At 34.5% G+C, this 20,021-nt stretch overlaps 2 protein-coding genes across 3 annotated transcripts in view; one reads left to right on the top strand and one right to left on the bottom strand.

Moving 5' to 3' along the window:
• Rab3GAP1 (RAB3 GTPase activating protein subunit 1) overlaps positions 1-20,021 on the bottom strand; it is a 391,448-nt gene that overhangs the window by 283,448 nt on the left and 87,979 nt on the right. The gene's annotated exons all lie outside the window — the stretch shown is intronic.
• haf (leucine-rich repeat and fibronectin type-III domain-containing protein hattifattener) overlaps positions 1-20,021 on the top strand; it is a 97,456-nt gene that overhangs the window by 74,575 nt on the left and 2,860 nt on the right. The window contains exons 2-8 of the mRNA XM_035364512.2: positions 4,863-5,397; positions 7,444-7,817; positions 9,934-10,096; positions 10,828-11,142; positions 12,446-12,615; positions 15,758-15,944; positions 18,252-18,685. Of these exons, the coding sequence (XP_035220403.1) occupies positions 4,884-5,397; positions 7,444-7,817; positions 9,934-10,096; positions 10,828-11,142; positions 12,446-12,615; positions 15,758-15,944; positions 18,252-18,685 (2,157 nt within the window). The 5' untranslated portion in view covers positions 4,863-4,883. The remainder of the gene's footprint in view (positions 1-4,862; positions 5,398-7,443; positions 7,818-9,933; positions 10,097-10,827; positions 11,143-12,445; positions 12,616-15,757; positions 15,945-18,251; positions 18,686-20,021) is intronic.

Below are 20,021 nucleotides of genomic sequence, written 5' to 3' on the forward strand. Positions count from 1 at the left end.
GGGAGAAATATATATATATTTCTCCCGCCTTCTTGGCTTGCCTTCGTGGTGTGGTGGTCTGCACACTGAGCGCGTATTTCAGACGTCCGTGGTTCGATTCCCGGCGAAGGCGTTGCTCATTTTTTCATGACTCCTGCTTCCAAAAGATACCTAATATCTCTACAAGATTTTAAAATTATGTATCGTTTAGAATGTGACGCAGAATACAGTGAGAAAGCTGCGGAGTAAAATCTTCTCGAAATATTAACAATTTGGTAGCAATTGAAAAATGGAGTAGGAGAGGTGGGAATAACCTGTAGTTATCCTGAACACATTCTCGATTTGAATTTTATGAATGAAATGGAAAATGTAATGCAGTCTTCCTCGGGATTGCTGGAGACCAGAGAAAGGGAGTGAAGCGAAGAAAAGAATGATACACTACCACACCAAACAAAACCAGATATTCAATAACAGCGCACACAAAATAACAACGCGATCGCTCCTCCAACTCAGAAACGCACGAGCTACCATTAAAAGCAATGATTTGCCTCCCAAACGTGCGATTTCACGGTGAGTGACCTTTAAAAAAATGACCGATACACAGCCATAAAACGGAGGATAAAAATGAAATTAAAAAAAAAAAAAAAAAAGTAGCTTTCATAGAGGATTATCACGTGCAAGCTACTTCGGCAGCATAGATATAAATATATGACAACAGAAATAATAATAATAATGATAAGAATATTTTCAGTCACGACGTTTTGAAATGAAAAAAAAAAAGAGAAAGAACACGATGGATTAAGAATATTCAAAGTGGATAAAACAGCTGGGAAAACAATATGATGCCGAGTTGTTTAGATGAGACCACATTTTAAGTATGTAAAAACGTGTACATGTAAATAACTTACTCCGACACGCGATTTTCGATGCAGAAAAATGACAAACCTCATTTTAACCAGATTGATTAGGAAAACTATTTGAAGACCCTAATTTAAACTAAATAAATAAAATGTTCTTAAAATAAACATCTTCCTGTTCTTTTACTACGCAATTAATAAAGTTCGGTATAAGTACTCTCAATTAAAATGGTATTCTGTTTCCATCCACGTACGCTAAATTATGTCTTGTATGACTGTAGCAAAGGCAGCATGTCATTAGTTTGCAACAGGTTGTTGCGTTCCACAAAAATGGCGTAGAACAGTTATTCCAGACTTACATTATGTGTACCACAACGCGCGTTGCGCTTATTAGTGCATAGTCGCCACCTTCATATGAACTGGCTGGTTTAAAGCGTGATTACTGCTGAGCAAGGCTTCTAATTGGCGAATTCGCTGGTCCAGTTGTAAGGATCCTAAGTTTTACTAACGTTTATTTTATTTTAAAACTGTACTATCACTTCTTATTTTCTACTTCCGGCCAGAATTAAATGCTTTAACTTGTTTATGAAAATTGTCTTGCTAACGCCCAAGTATTTAAGTTGTGGCTTTTTGCCAAGAGTTAGCGAGAGAGAAGCAGATTTAGGAAGCAAGCGCTTGCCACTGCAGTTCTACGAGTTTTCACTCCGTTGCTGGTTGCCTTTAAGGCCAGAGGTTTAGCCCTCTTGATATTCGAAAACGTATTGTAGTTCAGCTCGGCGTACTACATACGTACCCTTTTAAATAAAGGCCAGTCTTAGTGCTAGGCATTTGTATACTAATTCAAAGTTAGCTTTAGTTAGTAGTTTTATATTCTTACGTTCAGACCACAAGTGGTTGGTCTCCGTATCCCGAAGTTCGGGAGTGCCTGTAAAGTATTGAAAATAAAGGGTTTCGTATATCCTTTCTGCTTGTGTTGTCTACTCCACACATTGTTGAACATAGCTTGAGTAAGCTCCCTGTTTCTATTCAGGACACATCATGTTTCCGAAGCAAATCAAGAGAAACGCAAGTCCTGACACAGTAAAAAAATTATTAAACCTTCTAATTTAATAATCTGTAATTTAACAATCAATTATTTTAATTTAGAAAACTTCACAAAATGTTTTTGCAGTTTCATGTTTTACTTTCTTTTCTAATAAAATGCTTTTATATATATTTGTAATAATAAAATTCCATAGTTAAGAATACACTTAAATTTCTAACTGTATGTTCTTTTCATTTTTAATGGCAACGTTCTCTTATTTGAAAGTACGTGGAATTAAATCCACAGCCCCGTAGTCAAGTTTTTCCCGCCTTTTCTACAAGTACAGTTATAGAATGTTCTGGAAGTATTTAAAGCGAACTGGATTGGCTGACGAGGCTGACGTCATTTCTTGGAAGCTCCGCCTTTCCAGAGGCTGTAAAAGAATTCGCAAAAGGAATATCGGGGCTTTTTCTTAAAATGTCACGATGCAGTAAACTTCATACAAAAAGTTATTAGTAATTCTTTTTTTATTTACTCCGGAAATATGATTTTGCAACTGCTATTTCTCCTGACCAATAATAAATGGATCCTGTTTTTTAAACTTATCGTCTGATTATTTAAGCTACGATTAAAGCTGATACATCACATATATATATATATATATATATTGGAACTGCGTTTCTAGCATATAGTAGGTGCGTACATATTTTCTTAGGGAAGCTTTAAATTTTATCGCCTAGGACGACATCCGCCTATACTTAAGATATATTGTTCTAAATGGCCAAACACATGTAATTTAATGAATTCGGAAATTATCATATCTATCGGTCTCCGTCTGATCACTACAACGTTTTCTGTGCAAACGAAAGTTACCTCGCTCGTTCTCGTCTTTGTCTTTACCCCTTATCTAAATCTCTGTCAAACCCGTACAAGTCTCCTTCTCACTCTTAGTCTCTTCTCACTCTCACACTTTTTCTTTTCTTCACTTATCTATTTAAAGTTTTCATTTCGATGATGTGGAGATAACTGTAATTTTATTACAAAGGTACTCCGTAAACAAAACGGCTACCTTACAATCAAAACGTACACACGTTCCAGTTGTTTTTCTCATAAAAATTTACGAATGATATGCCTTTAAAGCACAATATATTGATTTAAAATTAGGTTCATTGCTTTAAATGATCCTGTCCCTCCACATGAAAATATTACTGACACACATCTTGCAAAGATTAGAAACATAAAAAAATGCATTATTCACTGTTTAATGCATTCAGGATAAAGCTTAACTTCCATAGCCATTACTATAATCCACTACTTTGCTGTTTCGGTTTGTAACAATAAAATAAAAAGAGAACTTAAACTCCTAACAAAGCTCTCAATTCATTAATTAAAGGATTAGAATTAACAGCCTATAACATAACAGAACAAAAAAAAAATCTGATGAAGACACATCAGACTTATTAACATTACATATTAAATATTCTTTCTGGAACAAACAATAAACTGCTATTAAATATTGTTAGATATTCACAACAACAAAAATTATATTAATATCGTTAGATATTTATTGATTGACTGCATTCCCGTATCGATTAACTGCATCCACGTTAAAACGATTCAAAGAATCCAGAGAAAGTTTTTCAAAGGGATTTATGATTGTTGCTGGTTTTTCGTATAACGGCAAATTAAAAATAATGAGAGTGGACAAAAATGTTAAGATCAACTCCATATATTATCAAGAATATATTTTATAACAAGTTCTCAAATATGAAATGCATTCTCTTTACCCACAGTACCATCAAACTGCATCAAGACAAAGCAAGCAGCCGCACGTCAAAATCCGCTGTTAATTTCCTGGAAAAAGAGGAATAAGAAACCAGTATCAAGGCCCATGCATACCCTCCACTGATATCCCTAGTAAATCTCCTGATGTATCACAAATGGATTTTTGCGCTTTTGGACTTTTGAAAAGCGGACTTTGGAACTTCTTGGACTTTTGAAAAGCGGACTTTGGATCTTCTTGGACTTTGGAAAGCTGTTCAAGAGGAACGGAATAAAATACCTCTTCCGACACTACTTTTGTCTCGGAAATTACGGTGTAGAAAGATAGCGAAGAATACGGGTTATCAAATGAAACATTTAAAACATAAAAATTTATAAAATATTTCTTTAAATACAACGAAAATCGTTTAAAATGCGATTTTCATTATATGCACGAACAGCCTTTGTATACATCAAGTGGCATAATCCAAAAGTAAATCTGAATGTCATCAAAAGGAATGATAAACTAGAGCTCGATATTTTCCCGTAATTCATGAATGGCTAACAGCTCAGAGTTTTACACTGATATGTCATGTTCATAGCTCTTAAAATATCCATTCATCAATAATTACCAACTGTAAATCTTGCTATCCAATACAAAATGCAATACAGTGGTAGCTCGTTATGTACCAACAAGGTGCAATAAATCCCTTACAATATAGTCTGATCCCGATTTACTGGGGTAATAACGGGAACAGCAACCACGCTTAACTCAAAATTACGTTTAATCTGAAAGCAATATTAAACGGGAAAAAAAGTTTTTACTGCATAATATTTATACATTTCGGATTATGTGCTGGAATGGATAAAAAAACAACTCCCAAAAACTACAACATCATCTTCTATCACTGCTATTATCTAATGCATTTTTCTACTTCTGAATTTCCCATTCAAGAGTTTTATTTTATTTTGATGGTTTGTGATAATAATTTTGTCATCGTTCTGCAATAAATAAGCGTAACTTTGAGAAACAGTAACCGGTGAATCCTCAATCATATAGGCTACGTATTAAATTCATTTTCATTATTGCGATTATTAGTCGTTCTTTAGGATGCGAGAAGTCACGCTACGCAGCGTCAGTTAAAGGCGATGACTTCAGGTCAAATACTTAATGTATGAAGTCATTTAAAAACTTAATTATTGAAAATATTTTTGTAACTTTTTTTCTTTATCTTTAACAGAGTGAAACATACCACCTCATCATGTACAGCTTACCTCCAAAACGAAAAGCAGATATGGAATGGGTCCTGTTAGGATTATGCTTCTGGTCATTACTGCTGCTGGTCAGCAGTCAATGCCCATGGTCGCGTGAATTGGTCGACCTACATACGGACTGTGTTTGCGCCTACAGCAACAGCCAGCGACTATCAATTCAGTGCAGTCCAGTTAACTTCACAAAGCTAGTACAAACCTTAAAGTCATCTGTCAAGAACATTCCCATAGACCTTCTATACATTAGCAACAGCACCATCGAAATCCTTCAGAATGGAATCTTCGACGATCTTAAAATTCAAAGCTTGCACCTGTCCAAAAGCAAAATTAGAGACGTAGAAGTCGAAGCTTTCAGAGGGCTAGAAGAAAGCTTGAGTAGCCTAAATCTGCAGGATAATCTCATCAGGGAGGTTCCCACTGAAGCTATGGGAAACCTGACGTCGCTTCAGTTCCTGGACTTGTCCCACAACTTGATACGAGATGTGCCCAACGATGCATTCAAAGGTAATCCCAATATCTGGTAATATTAAAATAATTCTGGTTCCATTTATCTTATTATTATTGTTATTGTTGAGAGGCAAGACGAATGCTAAATTTCTTAAAATTCAAATTTTAAAAGTTCTCAAAGTTCTTAAATCTTCCTAATCATTCATATACGAATAATGAGATGAGAAGAGACTTTTACTTAATATTTAGAGTTTTCCATTACAACAAAACCTGAAATTTGCCTTTAATGAAAGACAGTTTTTAAACATTCACATATATTTCACATATATTTGTTACGATATAATCGAAATTTAGTAAATGAAGAACGTAATTAAACCAACTGAATATTGAAATTAATTTTTTCAATACAATTTTTAAAAAATGAGAAGCACTTAAAATATTTGACAATTCTTCCAATTCTATTTAGATCAAAATAACTGTATAGAGGTACAAAACATCAAAAGTTAAAATAGATAAACAATAATATGGAAAAAAAAATTTTTTTTCCAAAAATTTAAGTAGATTAGAAAGCTTGTTTATTTTAAGAGGTGATATGATATAAAAGGAGATGGAGACCACAGCAAAATTCAAGTACTTCTGAAATTTCAACAGTCCCATTCTTGTTTCAGTAATTATTTTTATTATAAAATTAAAATTAACATTAATTTTCTTTCTAGATTTTACACAAAATGTCAAAGGTTCCTTAGGTTAGGATTAGAAAATTTCGAATGACAAAAAATGCGAAAATTCGAGTTTTCAAATCCCGTACCAGTTTCAAGATTTGTGGGATTTGAGGGTCCTATCTTTATTCTTTATACTTAAATTGTTTAAAAAAAATTATCAATTTCCCACCCGCTTCATCTATTGCTGTTGCCAGAATTCAAGTCATTGCCGATATTTTCACATTACTTTCCAGCTTCAAATTATGAGTAAAAAAGGCAAAAGCAGACATTTTGTTTTAGTAGTTTTTAATTACTACCAGATGAACCCACAACTTTTATGCTTACATAACTAATATAGCATAAGATGTAAACTTGCATCTTAGAATTTCCCTTAACCGAACCAATTCGCCATTCCACTCTTCTATATCTTACATATTAAACTATTTTTAGGCCGATTAAAAACTGAAGTTTTAATTTACACTTAAAATAGCATATAAAAGAACAATCGCATTTCCCTATATATGCATGTCTTTGTAATATTATATCAAACACTTATAATAGTAAATACTTTATTAACACTACGACGTTCTTTCCTGATGAAGGAAAATTCAAATCTTTTTAAGAACCAATCCGAAGCAAGCCCGGATTTTTTTGGGAGGAGGAAGCTAAAAGAATTATTGTTGCTTTGCTTTTCATTAAAATATCAATAGCACGTTATGCTGGAAAAACATTATTAATAGTAAAGTAACTGACGTGTTCAAAAATGAATAAGTTCGATGGAATATTCCGAGATTTTTATGCGAAATCATCTTTCACAGAAAATGCAACACAACTTAATTCCGATAACTTTTAACCAGCAACACTGAAACAACATCGATTTAAAGGAAAAGCGAACGAGAGCTGTTTTATTTGCTTTAAAGAGAATTCTGTTTCTCTTAATAAAAAATTAGAAAATGTAGCAATTAACATACGGTAAAAAATACTGCACTCGTCAGTTCGTCTTTAAATTGTTCCGTCTAAAACCATAATTGTTTTACAAATAAAAAAAACTGCAAGCATCCGAATTTTGTTAATTTAAATCGAAGTTATGAATTTCAATAGATCTGGCAATGAAAATCACGACTACAGTTTAGCTGGTCTGCTTTCTTCGCAAATATTCGACGAGAATTTCAATAAATGACCAAAAAGCTGCAACTCTTTACGTACCGAGGTTAAAGCTACAATCTACAGGGACACATTTCAGCGTTAGGATCGTAATAAAATACCTTCAGCTATAATTCCCCCCCCCAACCTTTCCTGGATCATAATCAAGTTTATTCATTTTTCATCACTCTTTCAACCTTCTCCTCCCCTTTTTATATCAGGAAGTTCATTAATCCTCTAATAATATCTCTTCCTATAGGCTTACCACTGACGACGCTAAAACTCTCTGATAATCGCCTGAATATATCCGACTTTGCCTTCCGCGGGCTGGAAGGAACAGTTAAGAACTTGAACCTGCAGGCCTGTGAATTGACGGCAATGCCAAAAGCCATCCAGAGGCTGAAAGTGTTGGCATTTCTCGATCTCGCACAGAATAAGATCGAGGCACTAGAACCCGAGTTCTTGTCTGAAATGCAGTCGCTAACGGCGATTAACTTGGAGAGGAACAAGATAAAGGACGTCGACGAAAAAGCTTTTATGGGGGTGAATGCCACTTTGAGTACAGTGTCCCTCTTGAACAATATGCTCAGTGAATACCCAATGAAAGCAATCGAGATGCTGTCGGAAATAAGAGTGAGTTCCCACAAATGTATTTTTTTAATATTTTTCCCTCTTTCTCTATAATTTCAAACACACCAAATGAAATCATAAACCATCGAAAAGATGGACCTAATCTTAAGAATTTTTAAAAGAAAAAGTATTCCAAGCAAATTGACAATTTATAAACATAAAAGCTCGATTTTTTTTTTTTTTTTTGGTAAATTAGTAAATTTTCGAATGGGTTCCACTGATTGCCCTGCAGGTACCTCTGTTTCCTTTGACATACATTGGATCCTGTCTGACATGATCCTAACAAAAGCAACAAATGATGCATTTTAAAATAATTGGCTAAGTCTCATCTTTTAGCAAAGAATTAACCATTTGCGCTAAAAAGACGTGCCACGCACGTCGAGACGCTTTTGTCTCAAACCACGAGTGACGTGAACACCACGTCGATAGGCATTTATCGCAAAAATGAAAATAACGTGGTGCACACGTCGCCTAACAACGAGATTGTTTATGTTTAGGAACATGCACGAACTCAGTTAATACACAATAATTTAATAATGTAGATTTTTTGTGGCAACAGTTATGTTTTTTATATATTGCTTTGAGCTTGATAACTCACGGAATGTTATTCTTTTTGTAATTTTTAAAATGCTAAATAAATAAGTTCGTTGTTAATTAAAAAGGTTTTTCTCTGCGAAATATATTACCATTCGTCCGAAGTGATTAAATAAGTCAAGAAATGATTAATTTCAAACAGTTTATTTCTCGAGTTACAGCTCTGGATTGCACTCGCAGACGCGAAGCGGCGTAAATGAGACACTTTACCGCTTGTTAGATTATAGCACACGGCACCGCAACCGTGACGTTTAATCGTAGCGCAAGTGGTTAATGTGAACACTTATAACAGATTAAAATTCTTCTACCACGGGTTTTACGGTTGCTGCCTTCATTCGAAATGACTGGTTAACTATTAAGCAAAACTTCTAATCATGTGAATGTTAACTTCGTCTGTCCCTACAATTAAAACTTGGACATTTTCTAATTATTTTGACATAAAGACTAAGAACGATTTACGACAAAGTATAATATAGCAATCAAGTCCTTTTTTTCTTTTATAACTGTATATTTAACATTTCCAAGATTGCTCTATAAATGGAAGTTGCAATTTCGACATTAATTGCAAACTTAAAGCCGTATTAATGATCTCGCACGGAAGCAATACATCAACATGTCCTTTAAAGATATTTTAGAAAATAACGTTGAAAATAGCAAGAAACCGAGCACAGATTATTAGATGCAATCTTATCAATTAAGACAACACACTCAGTTTTCTCAAATTATTTATACTTTCCCAATAAGGTTCTTAGAGTTCAAATATTCATGCGAAATTAATTAGTTAACGTTTAGCAATTAATTAAATTTATGAATTCTAAAAATAATGTTTATTTGCTTTCATTCTTTTGTGTTACACTAATAATTATAAAATTAATAACAGAAACATCTAGAAATAGAAAACTGAAATAAAAATGCTACCTTCTATAAAAGGTCACTTGAAAAAAAGGCAGGTCTTTAAAGAAATTAAAAACGTACGCTGCAGAAATGTGTATGCACATAAAAATGCACATTTAAACGAATTATAAAATAAAAAAATTAAAAAGATGCTTAATATTTTATCAAAAAAACTTATATATACGCTTGCTAAATACGACATTTTTCTGTTTCAAAATTTTAGTGCTAATCCAAAGAAAACTTAACATGTAAGAGAAAATGTTGGTGTAAGTACATTTACATTTTAGCATACCCCTATATTAAAAGTCATTTTACAACATTTTGGCACACAGAGTAATATTTAGTAATAATTAATAAACAATATTTCGAATTCAAATGTATTGAAAACCACAAAAGCTCGACAGATTTTAGATCTTTATACCTTTCGTTATGATTGCCTAATAGTTGCAGCAAAAGTTCGATTTAGTCAATACATGAGGTTAATCATGAGTGAATTAATTCAAATACTATTAAAAAATATGGCATCTGAAAACTAAAATATAAGTGTTTTTAATATGAAGATAATCTTCCTTTTAACTATTTTATAACTTAAAAAATTTAGATTAACAATTTTTTTTTCATACTTTCAAAGGTTTTGGATCTGGGCTTCAACGGAATAACAATACTCCCACACGATGCTTTCAAAAGAAATAAATATTTGACACTGTTGGCTCTGGATGGTAATCCTCTACCCACCATACCAGTTCAAGCTTTTCTGCATCTCAACTCTACATTAAGAGGACTTAGCTTAGGAGGTAAGCATTTAATAGCATTAACAATAGAGTTTAAGGGGAGAAATGAAACTATAACTGATGTTTTAATGGTGATGGCACGCATTCACTCATTTCTTGGTGCATGGCCTTAGAAATAAAGATTTACGGTTGCTTCTTGAATATTATTTGTGTTGTTATTTATTCTGAATCAGAACCTAGACGATGAACCTAGAACTGCTCTGAATCAGAACCTCGACGATGAACCTAGAACTGCTCTGAATCAGAACCTCGACGATGAACCTAGAACTGCTCTGAATCAGAACCTCGACGATGAACCTAGAACTGCTCTGAATCAGAACCTAGACGATGAACCTAGAACTGCTCTGAATCAGAACCTAGACGATGAACCTAGAACTGTTCTGAATCAGAACCTAGACGATGAACCTAGAACTGCTCTGGATCAGAACCTAGACGATGAACCTAGAACTGCTCTGAATCAGAACCTAGACGATGTTCGTGAATTTATAGTCAAGGGGAAGAGATCATTATTTTTTACTATTGAATTCAGAAAGCCATTAGAGAAATATAAAGATCTGTAAATTTTATCCCTTACCTGTTACGCATTTATTATTGGTATCTGTACCTATTAATTATTTTAATAAGATAGTTTCGGAGCAGTTTGTCTACTGTTTGTTAGGTTGTTTACAATTGTTCAGAAGAGCAAGAATAGTGTTTAAACGTTCTAATTTTCTATTCTTCTTCAAATAATTTAGGTTCGGCGCTGCAATGCGATTGCCGCATCCGCTGGATTGCGGAATGGGTGCAGGCCCGTGACTTGCAAGTTACCAGCCGAGAACGCAATCCTCAATTCTGCGGAAGCCCAGAACACCTCAGGAAACGGAATTTCTTCCAGTTGCTCCCATCGGATATGATATGCGATAATGAGACACAACGCCACCCGACTAAGAGACCTAAGAGACTAAATGTCGGATTCGAAGATGGGTCAAATAACGTCAAAGATACAGCAGATAACATTGTACAAATTGTAACCTTGGACACACATGTCGATATAACAGGTACAACAAAAGGTAAGAAGCATAACTTCAGATCTATTCAATTTATATTTAAAACTGGAGTTTTCTTTTTGGGGGGGGGCTGGCATATATTATAAAACAGCCAATCCAGTTTGTCTCAAGAATTAGCAGCTAACTTACATCATTCTTTGCTAAAACTAAAAGGGCTCATTGAGGATTGGAGTTACCTAAAATTTCGCATTTTTATTTAAAATGAGAAACAGAGGAAAAGAAAAAGAAAAAAAAAAAAAAAAGAGAGAGAGAGAGATTAACCCCTTAACCTACGATTTAGATTCGAAGATGAAGGGCCGAAATTGTATACAAGCTCGCGCAGCGTTCGGGACATTTGCACGACTTGTATAACACGCTAATCCGGGCAATCGTAAACATGACGAATTATGTAATTTTCGAAGAAAGTACAGGTGAATAGTTATTGATGATACATCCGATGACAATCAACTACCAGAGTCCTGGCTTTGGAAAGAAATAAGAAATAGTCCAAAAATCTGGGACTATACGATGACTCCTGGCATAAGAGAGGAAGCCTTATGTCAATTAGGAGGAAGTAGAGGAGAATTTGATATATTTAATCTAATATTTGATGACATATTTAGGAACAATATTGTAACCGAAACGAATCAGCATGCAGATCAAGTACGAGAAAATCCACATAAAACACGAGTGTAAAAAGTGTAAAGTTCCGTTACATGTAGTATCAGAATGCTTTGAAGTATATCATACCGTTACAAATTACCAATTTTGTATTTTGGAGTTTTGTATAAATAAACATTTTGTAATACTTGCGTCTACCACAATTATTGCATCAGACTGTAATTGCGTATCAAATATTCCACGTAATATTCACTTCTGGCCCGATCACCGTACGCGGGCTATGCCAGTGAAAGTTAGGTTTGGCCCGACCTACGCGGGCTATGCCGTATACGTCATTGTAGATTACGGGGTTAAGTACTTCAGAATTTACTAAACATTTCACAACCAACAATATTACCAACCGTTACCACAGTTTAAAAACTGTTTATCATTCTGGTAAATTTTTCGTCGCTACTGTATGCACTCCAAATTTTATACCAGCTATGTATAAAAAATTATTAAAGACCAGTCCTATTACGAGCTGTTCATATTTGACGTTAAAATATATTCTAATTTTACCGATATTATCATTTTGATTTCTATTCAATTATTAACGATAAAACAGACAGAAATGTGTTTCAAATCCTTTTTATCATTCTTATAAGCTTCATCAGATAAGAAGTTGCAATTTTTTTCTGCCATGTATTTATTTTATTTCTTTTCCAAGCTGATACCAAAGCTGACACGACGCCAATCGAAGATCTTCCGGTGCGCAGTGGAACATCCAGTGTTAGAAAAAAGGAAAACAAATCTATCCGTATCAAGCACGCTTATAAAAGGGATTCAACGCTAGTTCTGGAATGGGAATCCACAACAGAACCGATCTTGGGCTATCAGGTGAGAAAAGCCTCAGAGTATTTCTCTGTAAATATGATATAAAATCATCTTAAGAGTGCTGATCCGATTTTTCTTCTTCTACCCTTCCTCACCCCCCAAAACAAACTGAAAGGCCTTGGCTAATAATAATACAAAATTTTTAAATTCCTATTAAATACTAGAAAGGTGCCGAAAACTTGTGTATCTGCATAGCAAAATGTGCAAATCCATTACTGACACAAGAAATCAAAATCAGTTTTGTTGTTATTATTTTCAAATAATGAGAAATACTGATACTTAACGGCTATCCCAGCACACATTATTTGCCGCCAAGAAACTTCTTTAAAATAAAACATCTTCAGTCATATCTTGGTTAGCGTTAAGATTGCATTGGATTATGGCAGTACGTGTCAGGGCCATCTCTATAAAGGGATGGATGTTCTATGAAACAGTACTTATAACTGTAACACGTTCTATGAAAACAGTACTTATATTCATGTTTCACATAGGAAAACTACGAAAATTTCCAAACAGTTAGCGCGTTCGCCAGGATTTGAACCCTCGTCGAATTACCAATGTTCGGCGATCTTAGAATTCGACATTTGGCAGACATTAGTAATCTTTATTTACTGTAGCGCAGAATTTTCCTTCGAACAACCCGTAAATGTTAGTCACCTGATGGCCACTCATTATAATTATCCATTAACGTGTTTGCAATTCTATTTTCAATTACTTTCAAAAAACGTATGCTTGCTTCGCGACAAATACCTCCGACAGTCCATTGTTCGACGATTATTTTCCAGTATGGATTTTTCCGTTTTTGTACAGCCACGTGCAATGGCAAAAATATAAGTGATACTAACAAATACTTTTTGGTATTTTTATCTTCTGCAGAATTTTCTGAATTAATTTGTTGTTTATTTTCATCTTTCAGGCTTAATTTATATGTTTTGCTTACTGTCGGAAAATTTTGTTGCGCGTTCTTTGGCTTTTGCACTCTCTTCTAAACGTGGTGGTACCGATTCGACCAATTTTTAGACGTTATCGGAAGATATTTTATCCCTTCTTGCAACACTTGTTTTAAATGCACTTTGTTTTTAATTTTGTGTTTTGGGACCGACATTGATGTTTGATGTCTGATGACTGTGGTGGTGTGTGTAACTGCTATTAACAATGAAAAGGGACACCACATTTTGACATTATGTGCCGTGTGTTTGGGGTATTGTCGTGCTGGGATACGGATTTCCATCTAAACGTAACTTTCTTGCACTTTCTTTTACATTATTGTGGAATATACCCAAGAAAACCATATGATTCATAATGCCATTTATAAAAACTAAATTTCCTACCCTAGAAGCCATACAACCCCAAACCATTACGAAGCCACCACCATATTTAACTGTAGTGCGTAAAATTTTTGGATCCAAAGCGATGTTGAGCTTTCCCCAAACGGTGCGACGGCCGTCACTGCCGAAAATGTTGAATTTACTTTCATCTGCGAATATAACTTTCTTCTAAAGTTATTCTTCTTCAATTGATGAGCTTTTGCAAACACCAAATGCTTTTTCTGATTTTGCCAAGCTGATGAATAGTTTCTTTCCAGCAACTCTACTTTTATATCCAGCTTATCTAATTACATTTCGCACAATTTCAGCACTTAACACTTTTGCCAATGATTTGAGAAGTTTCTGTAGCAAGTTTGACTGCACTTACTTTAGGATCAATATTGATATCTTTTAAAATTTTCCTTTTGCTGACATCACTCAAAATACCTTTCCTTCCTCTTCCATTTTTATTTTCAATCAATCCAGCATTTTTTAAATTGCCAGTGATTTTCTAGACACACACGTCACTTCTACCAATAATTTTAGCTATTTCACGGTACGATTTTATTTTTTTTTTTATATATAATCTTAATACGAATTTTCTTACGTCAATACTGTTTCTCTTCGAGGAGTAATTTTCTATTTAAAAATGAAGCTTTAAATTCATATAACAAACTTCATCACAAAAGTGAAAAGGTTTAAGGTAAGATTATGCAACAGTTTATTAAAATAGAAGTGTATGTAGAAAAAACGTAGTGGTAGTTAAACATATTTTGGTACTTTTCCGTTTTGCCGGCGCAAATCTCGCCAAGCAGACTTTGTTGGCGACAACATACAGTATACACATAAAAAATGTTAACAAACGTTAGTTCTAAGAATTTTTTATTTTGAAGGCATAAACATTTTAATGTGGTTTAAAATTTTATAAAAAGCCAATAAATAAAGACAATAAATTTGTAAAAAGGCATTAATTTAAGAATTTATTATGCTTTCAAGGTTCAACATCCTGATTCGCCGATTCGTATCACGTGACCCTAAGTTATCTCATATCACGTAAACTACGCTACACAAATCTATTTCAGTAATTATCTACATTAATTTAAAGTTAAATCTTAATTTGGAATACAAGTTTAAATGCAAGAATTATTTCAATTCGTACGAATAGCTTACTCAGCAATTATATAAAATCGCAGTGCTTTACTTCGCTAGTGCATTGTCATTAGAATTGATGAATTTAACCCTTAATTTTGCCTTTTCTTTATTTTCAGGTAAGCGGTGGGATTGTACTCTAATTGACTTAATTACCGCGAATGGTTTTAGGGCATAAAATTTAACTATCTTGTAAAAATTCTATGTAACTGTATGCCAGTATTGAAACAAACAATCAATCTGATAAGAAATGGCTGCGACTTGTTTTGGAAATGAGGCGTAAAAGGTTACCAGCGAAGATATTCCGTTTGGCATCAGTTGTACCATTCTTGGCGACTTTATCGTTTGAGCCGGCAAAACGGAAAAGTACCCTTTTTATTGGTGTATTCTAAACTTTTTAGACAAAAATCTGCCTATGTTTATTTAAAATGCTTCTGAAATTTTTCATTTAACGATTTTTTTGTTGATTGTTCTTTATTTTTATTTTCAATTAAATTAATTGTTATGTGTAAAAATAAAAATGTGTTTTCGCTTCTTGGTAATGTATTAGTTACGTTGAAAGTTAGATTTATCAAGTAAAAGTAAGGTGTATTTTCAATTGTTTGGGCCACCGTAAGTGGTGCGTGATTAGATGTTAATAGTTTTACAATTTTAACAGTTACCTAAATGGATTTGCTTTTTCTGTGCAGGTTTTAATCCGTATGTTCGGCAGTCGCGATTTAAAAAGAATTGTGCCTGTTCCAAGCGAGAGGCGCCAACTACAACTCGAGCATTTGCCACTCAGTCAGTGTCTTGTGGTGTGTGTCATTGACTACGAAGAACCTTCCACCATCAAAGTTGACAGCATACCTTCTAGACAATGCAGAGAACTGAAAGGTAGGTACTACTCAAAAAATTGTCGCAAAGAAATGACAAATACCCAGTGCAACGCTGAACATTTCTACGCTTATCTAAAATAACAGAGTTTAATGCCAGAATTTGAGGATTAGTTATGTTCGAATTAATGAAAAAAAAAATATACTATTCATATTATAGATAAATGCGATAAAAAATGAGAACAGAGAAAAATAGAATACATCAAAAAAATTTCAAACAAAATAAAGATCGCACCTCATTGAATAAAGTTCTCCATCTATAATATTGTGCAAATTAATATGAATACATAATATGTATTAATTTTAATACAGTAGTATTATACCACGACCAAGTAGGAAAAAGTGAAAGGAAAGTTACGTTAATATTTAATACATCATCTGTCCACTTTTATAGCATTTCAGATCTTTTTGGCATAGATCACAGATCATGATGCTGCATCACATCTTAATTAATAAAAATATTTACTTAGTTTTTGAAAATGATGATCTAAGGCTTTGATGTAAATTTTAAAATAGGCGCAGAAGCGCATAGAAAAACAGAGGGCGATATATTGGGACAAAAATTGAGATAGCTACTCTAGTTAGATGAGCGTGATAGATGTGCGTTTGAGTCCTGGATATCAAAAGACCTTCAACTGTGAAAGCCCAGGATACTTGTGGGTATCTGAATATGGCAAGGCATAGGAGGGCTATCAGCCTAAGAAAAGGATGGTTTTTCAAATGGATGATTTTCCTTCATGGATGATTTTCAAAGAGAAACTAATTAACATTTACACTACACATAGGAAAACCATGACAACCAACCACAAAACTACCCCGTTCACCTGTGATCGAGCCCACCAGCAGCCGAGCGGTAGTCGCTGAACACTGGTAGTTCGGTCCGAGGTTCGAATCCCGCGAACGGGCTGGCTGCATGGGTGTTTTCGTGGTTTTCCCCATGTGTAACGTGTATACGAGCCAGTTTCCCTTAGAAAGTCCTCCACGAAGGCATCCCTCCCCTTAGGCAGATAGCCCTAGTGTGCTTTGCCATAATTAAATACACCACCACACCACCACCTGTGATCGAACCCGGCACGTACTCCCAGTATTCAGCGGTCTTAACCACTGGTAAGTCACTCAGCCATAGTAGGTCCAGACTACTTGATCTCTGGGGAATCATCATCGAGCATTAACATGCGGTTCGAGGACGCTTCACAGTTTGTTCAGTTGTGGAATCATAATCCACTGTAGAGTGTAAATACAGAATCTTCTTGACGATCAATGAACTAGCATTTTATACTCTTCTAGCCATCTAGCTGAACTATACTCACAGCACAATTCAATAACCTTAATTACCGGCTATCGCTTACGGATAGTCTCTTATCTACTATCGCTTACGGATAGTCTTACAGTCTCTTAATCCTAGTATTACGCAACCTGAATCTGAAATGTAGGGAAATACGCTATCTTCAAACATTTTTCCATTTGACTTGTGTTTTAACTTCACCTAAATGGGCGCAGAACAGAAACAAAACATATGAACAAAACAAAAAAAAGGGGGGTACTTTGGTGTAAACATTTCGCATAATTACTGAAGGCAAATGTTAAATAATTATACAATTTTCTTTGCAGCATTTTTTTTTTTCGTTACCCTTTTAATGTACATTATATGAATAAACTTTAGGAAGTTTATATTCGGAAACAAAACATATGAACAAAACAAAAAAAAGGGGGGTACTTTGGTGTAAACATTTCGCATAATTACTGAAGGCAAATGTTAAATAATTATACAATTTTCTTTGCAGCATTTTTTTTTTTCGTTACCCTTTTAATGTACATTATATGAATAAACTTTAGGAAGTTTATATTCGGAAACATCATGCTCCGTGAGTTAGCTATGAAACTTTTCAAATGTTGATAAAAATACAAACTACTGCTATAGAAGCAAGTTTCAGACTATCCGTAAATACTCGCACACATTCATAGGAAAAGTCACTCTAATATCACAGGATTTTCCAGCTAACATTGGCTTTTTCAGCAAAAATCTACATCTGAAGACTGCATGCGATACTTTCGAACTACCTCTCTGATTATGATATAAATGAGCTATCATTGGGGAAATATACATGTTTAATATTACGACAACATTATATTAAGACGATATCTAAATAACGTCAAAATTCTTTAATACGAATATAACGCAAAATATCGACAATCAAATATCGGCGCGAGCGACGGAAAATATCAACCCAAACGATATAAGTATCTTAAAGATAAAATTTTTATGTGGCATATATATCTTTACTAATATCCTCTTTTGTATTTCTAGGTGATGACAGCAGGATACTGTCACTAGACAAAATCGTGATAGCTGCATCAGCTGTCATCTGTGTCGTGGTCATTATCGGAGCACTAGTGATTATCCTTTTTTACTTTCGACGGCGAGATATTCTGGCCACACCTTCATCATCCATGCATCGACACTCGGACGCTCCAGCAGTTTTGCCAGCTCTTGTGAAACAGCCACCACCTGAAACAGATTGGGAAACACTGTCTTGGAACAGCGGGCGCAGCACGCCCAAAACTAATGTGCATAACTGCCTCATGAGCAAATCAGGAAGCACCAGCCATAGCTTCGTACTGAATGACGGACAACTCCAAGACTCACATAAAGGAAGCAGAGTAATACCTAACGGCTTCTCGAAATCTTATTCTACCCATGATAACGAGTCGAGATTGTCGTATTCTCACATATCAGCTAAGGTGAGTTAGCTGTTTTCACAAGACTAAATCCAGTTTTAGTTTGCCTGGCACCCAATTTTGCTAATACTTAAGATTTTTAAACCTTAAACTACATAAGTCAAATTGAAAGCCGCCAGCATGAAATAAGGCAAAACAGTAACCTTAGTTTGGCATAGATTGCAAATAACTTCTCGACAGATGACGCTACGTTCGCATTCGCTTTGTTCTGCGCATTGCTTTCCAATATAAATATGGTTGTCGCCTCTCCCATAGTGCAGCCGTCTCTCTCTTGCAGCAAATGGCTCTTTATGACCTCGCTTGAAATCGACAGAATTTTATTTAAAATCTATGCCAAACTACAGCTGGTTGTTTTGCTTAATTTTAACTGCATTTTCACTTTGTCAAATTTACGTATGTATCATAATTTAATGAAATTACTACATAAGATTTCCTTAAACTGATTTCGCACACTAATAAAACTCATGAACTTTTCTTTTATATTTTAAATTTTACAGTATTTCATTAATTTATTGCAAAGTTTTCCCCTTGATTGATATTTTCGAATTTTCTTTTTTACGTAGGAAAAATTCTAGTGCTTAACGATTCTAGTGCTCTTAGCTGTCTTCGTTTTAGTTTTTACCTTTAGCTTTCTGCTTGTATTTTCATGGTTTGATATGGCTTACTTGATCATGGTAAAGCACTCGAGGGCGATCATGAAACCATGAAAATGCTCATGCAGCCAGCCCGTTGGTCGGAATTCGAACACTAAGAAAAGAATATATCCCTCATTTTGTAATAAATGCAGTTTTCACACGTCTTCCGGTCTCTCACATACTGAAAATATCCAGACTTGGTCATATATTTTGTAGATTTCATTTTTCTAATAAACTCTTCAATAATTGGTGAAAGATAAATTGAATATTTTAATATACTGTTTACTTTTCTGTAATCGATATCGAAACAGCAGGCCCTGAAATCGGTGGTAGAAAGACTGTTCTTTTTTCTGCATAGTTACTACATACGGACTTCTTGTGAGTATCATAATTTTGCTTTTCAGCATGTCCGATATATGCCCTTCTACGGATCTCCTCTTTATCGTAGTGGTAGAGTTCTGCTGTACATTGGAATTACTTCCTGTTTTGATCTGGTTCGATCGTGTGACTCACAACATGTGTTAACTCCGGGGTGTCATCAAATAAATCTCAAAAATTTCTTGCTAACTATCCGAGCTTTATTTTTTCTTCCGGATGTAGTATGGTAAAAAATCGTTTCAAAAAAAAAAAAAAAAAAAAAAGTCTGAACTTCTTCCATGGAAACTGGAAGATAATTTCACTGATGCCCGTATATAAATAAATAA

This window comes from Stegodyphus dumicola, chromosome 5, assembly GCF_044657685.1.
Source record: "Stegodyphus dumicola isolate Sdum_Otavi_A_Nest chromosome 5, ASM4465768v1".
NCBI classification, from domain to species: Eukaryota; Metazoa; Arthropoda; class Arachnida; order Araneae; family Eresidae; genus Stegodyphus; species Stegodyphus dumicola.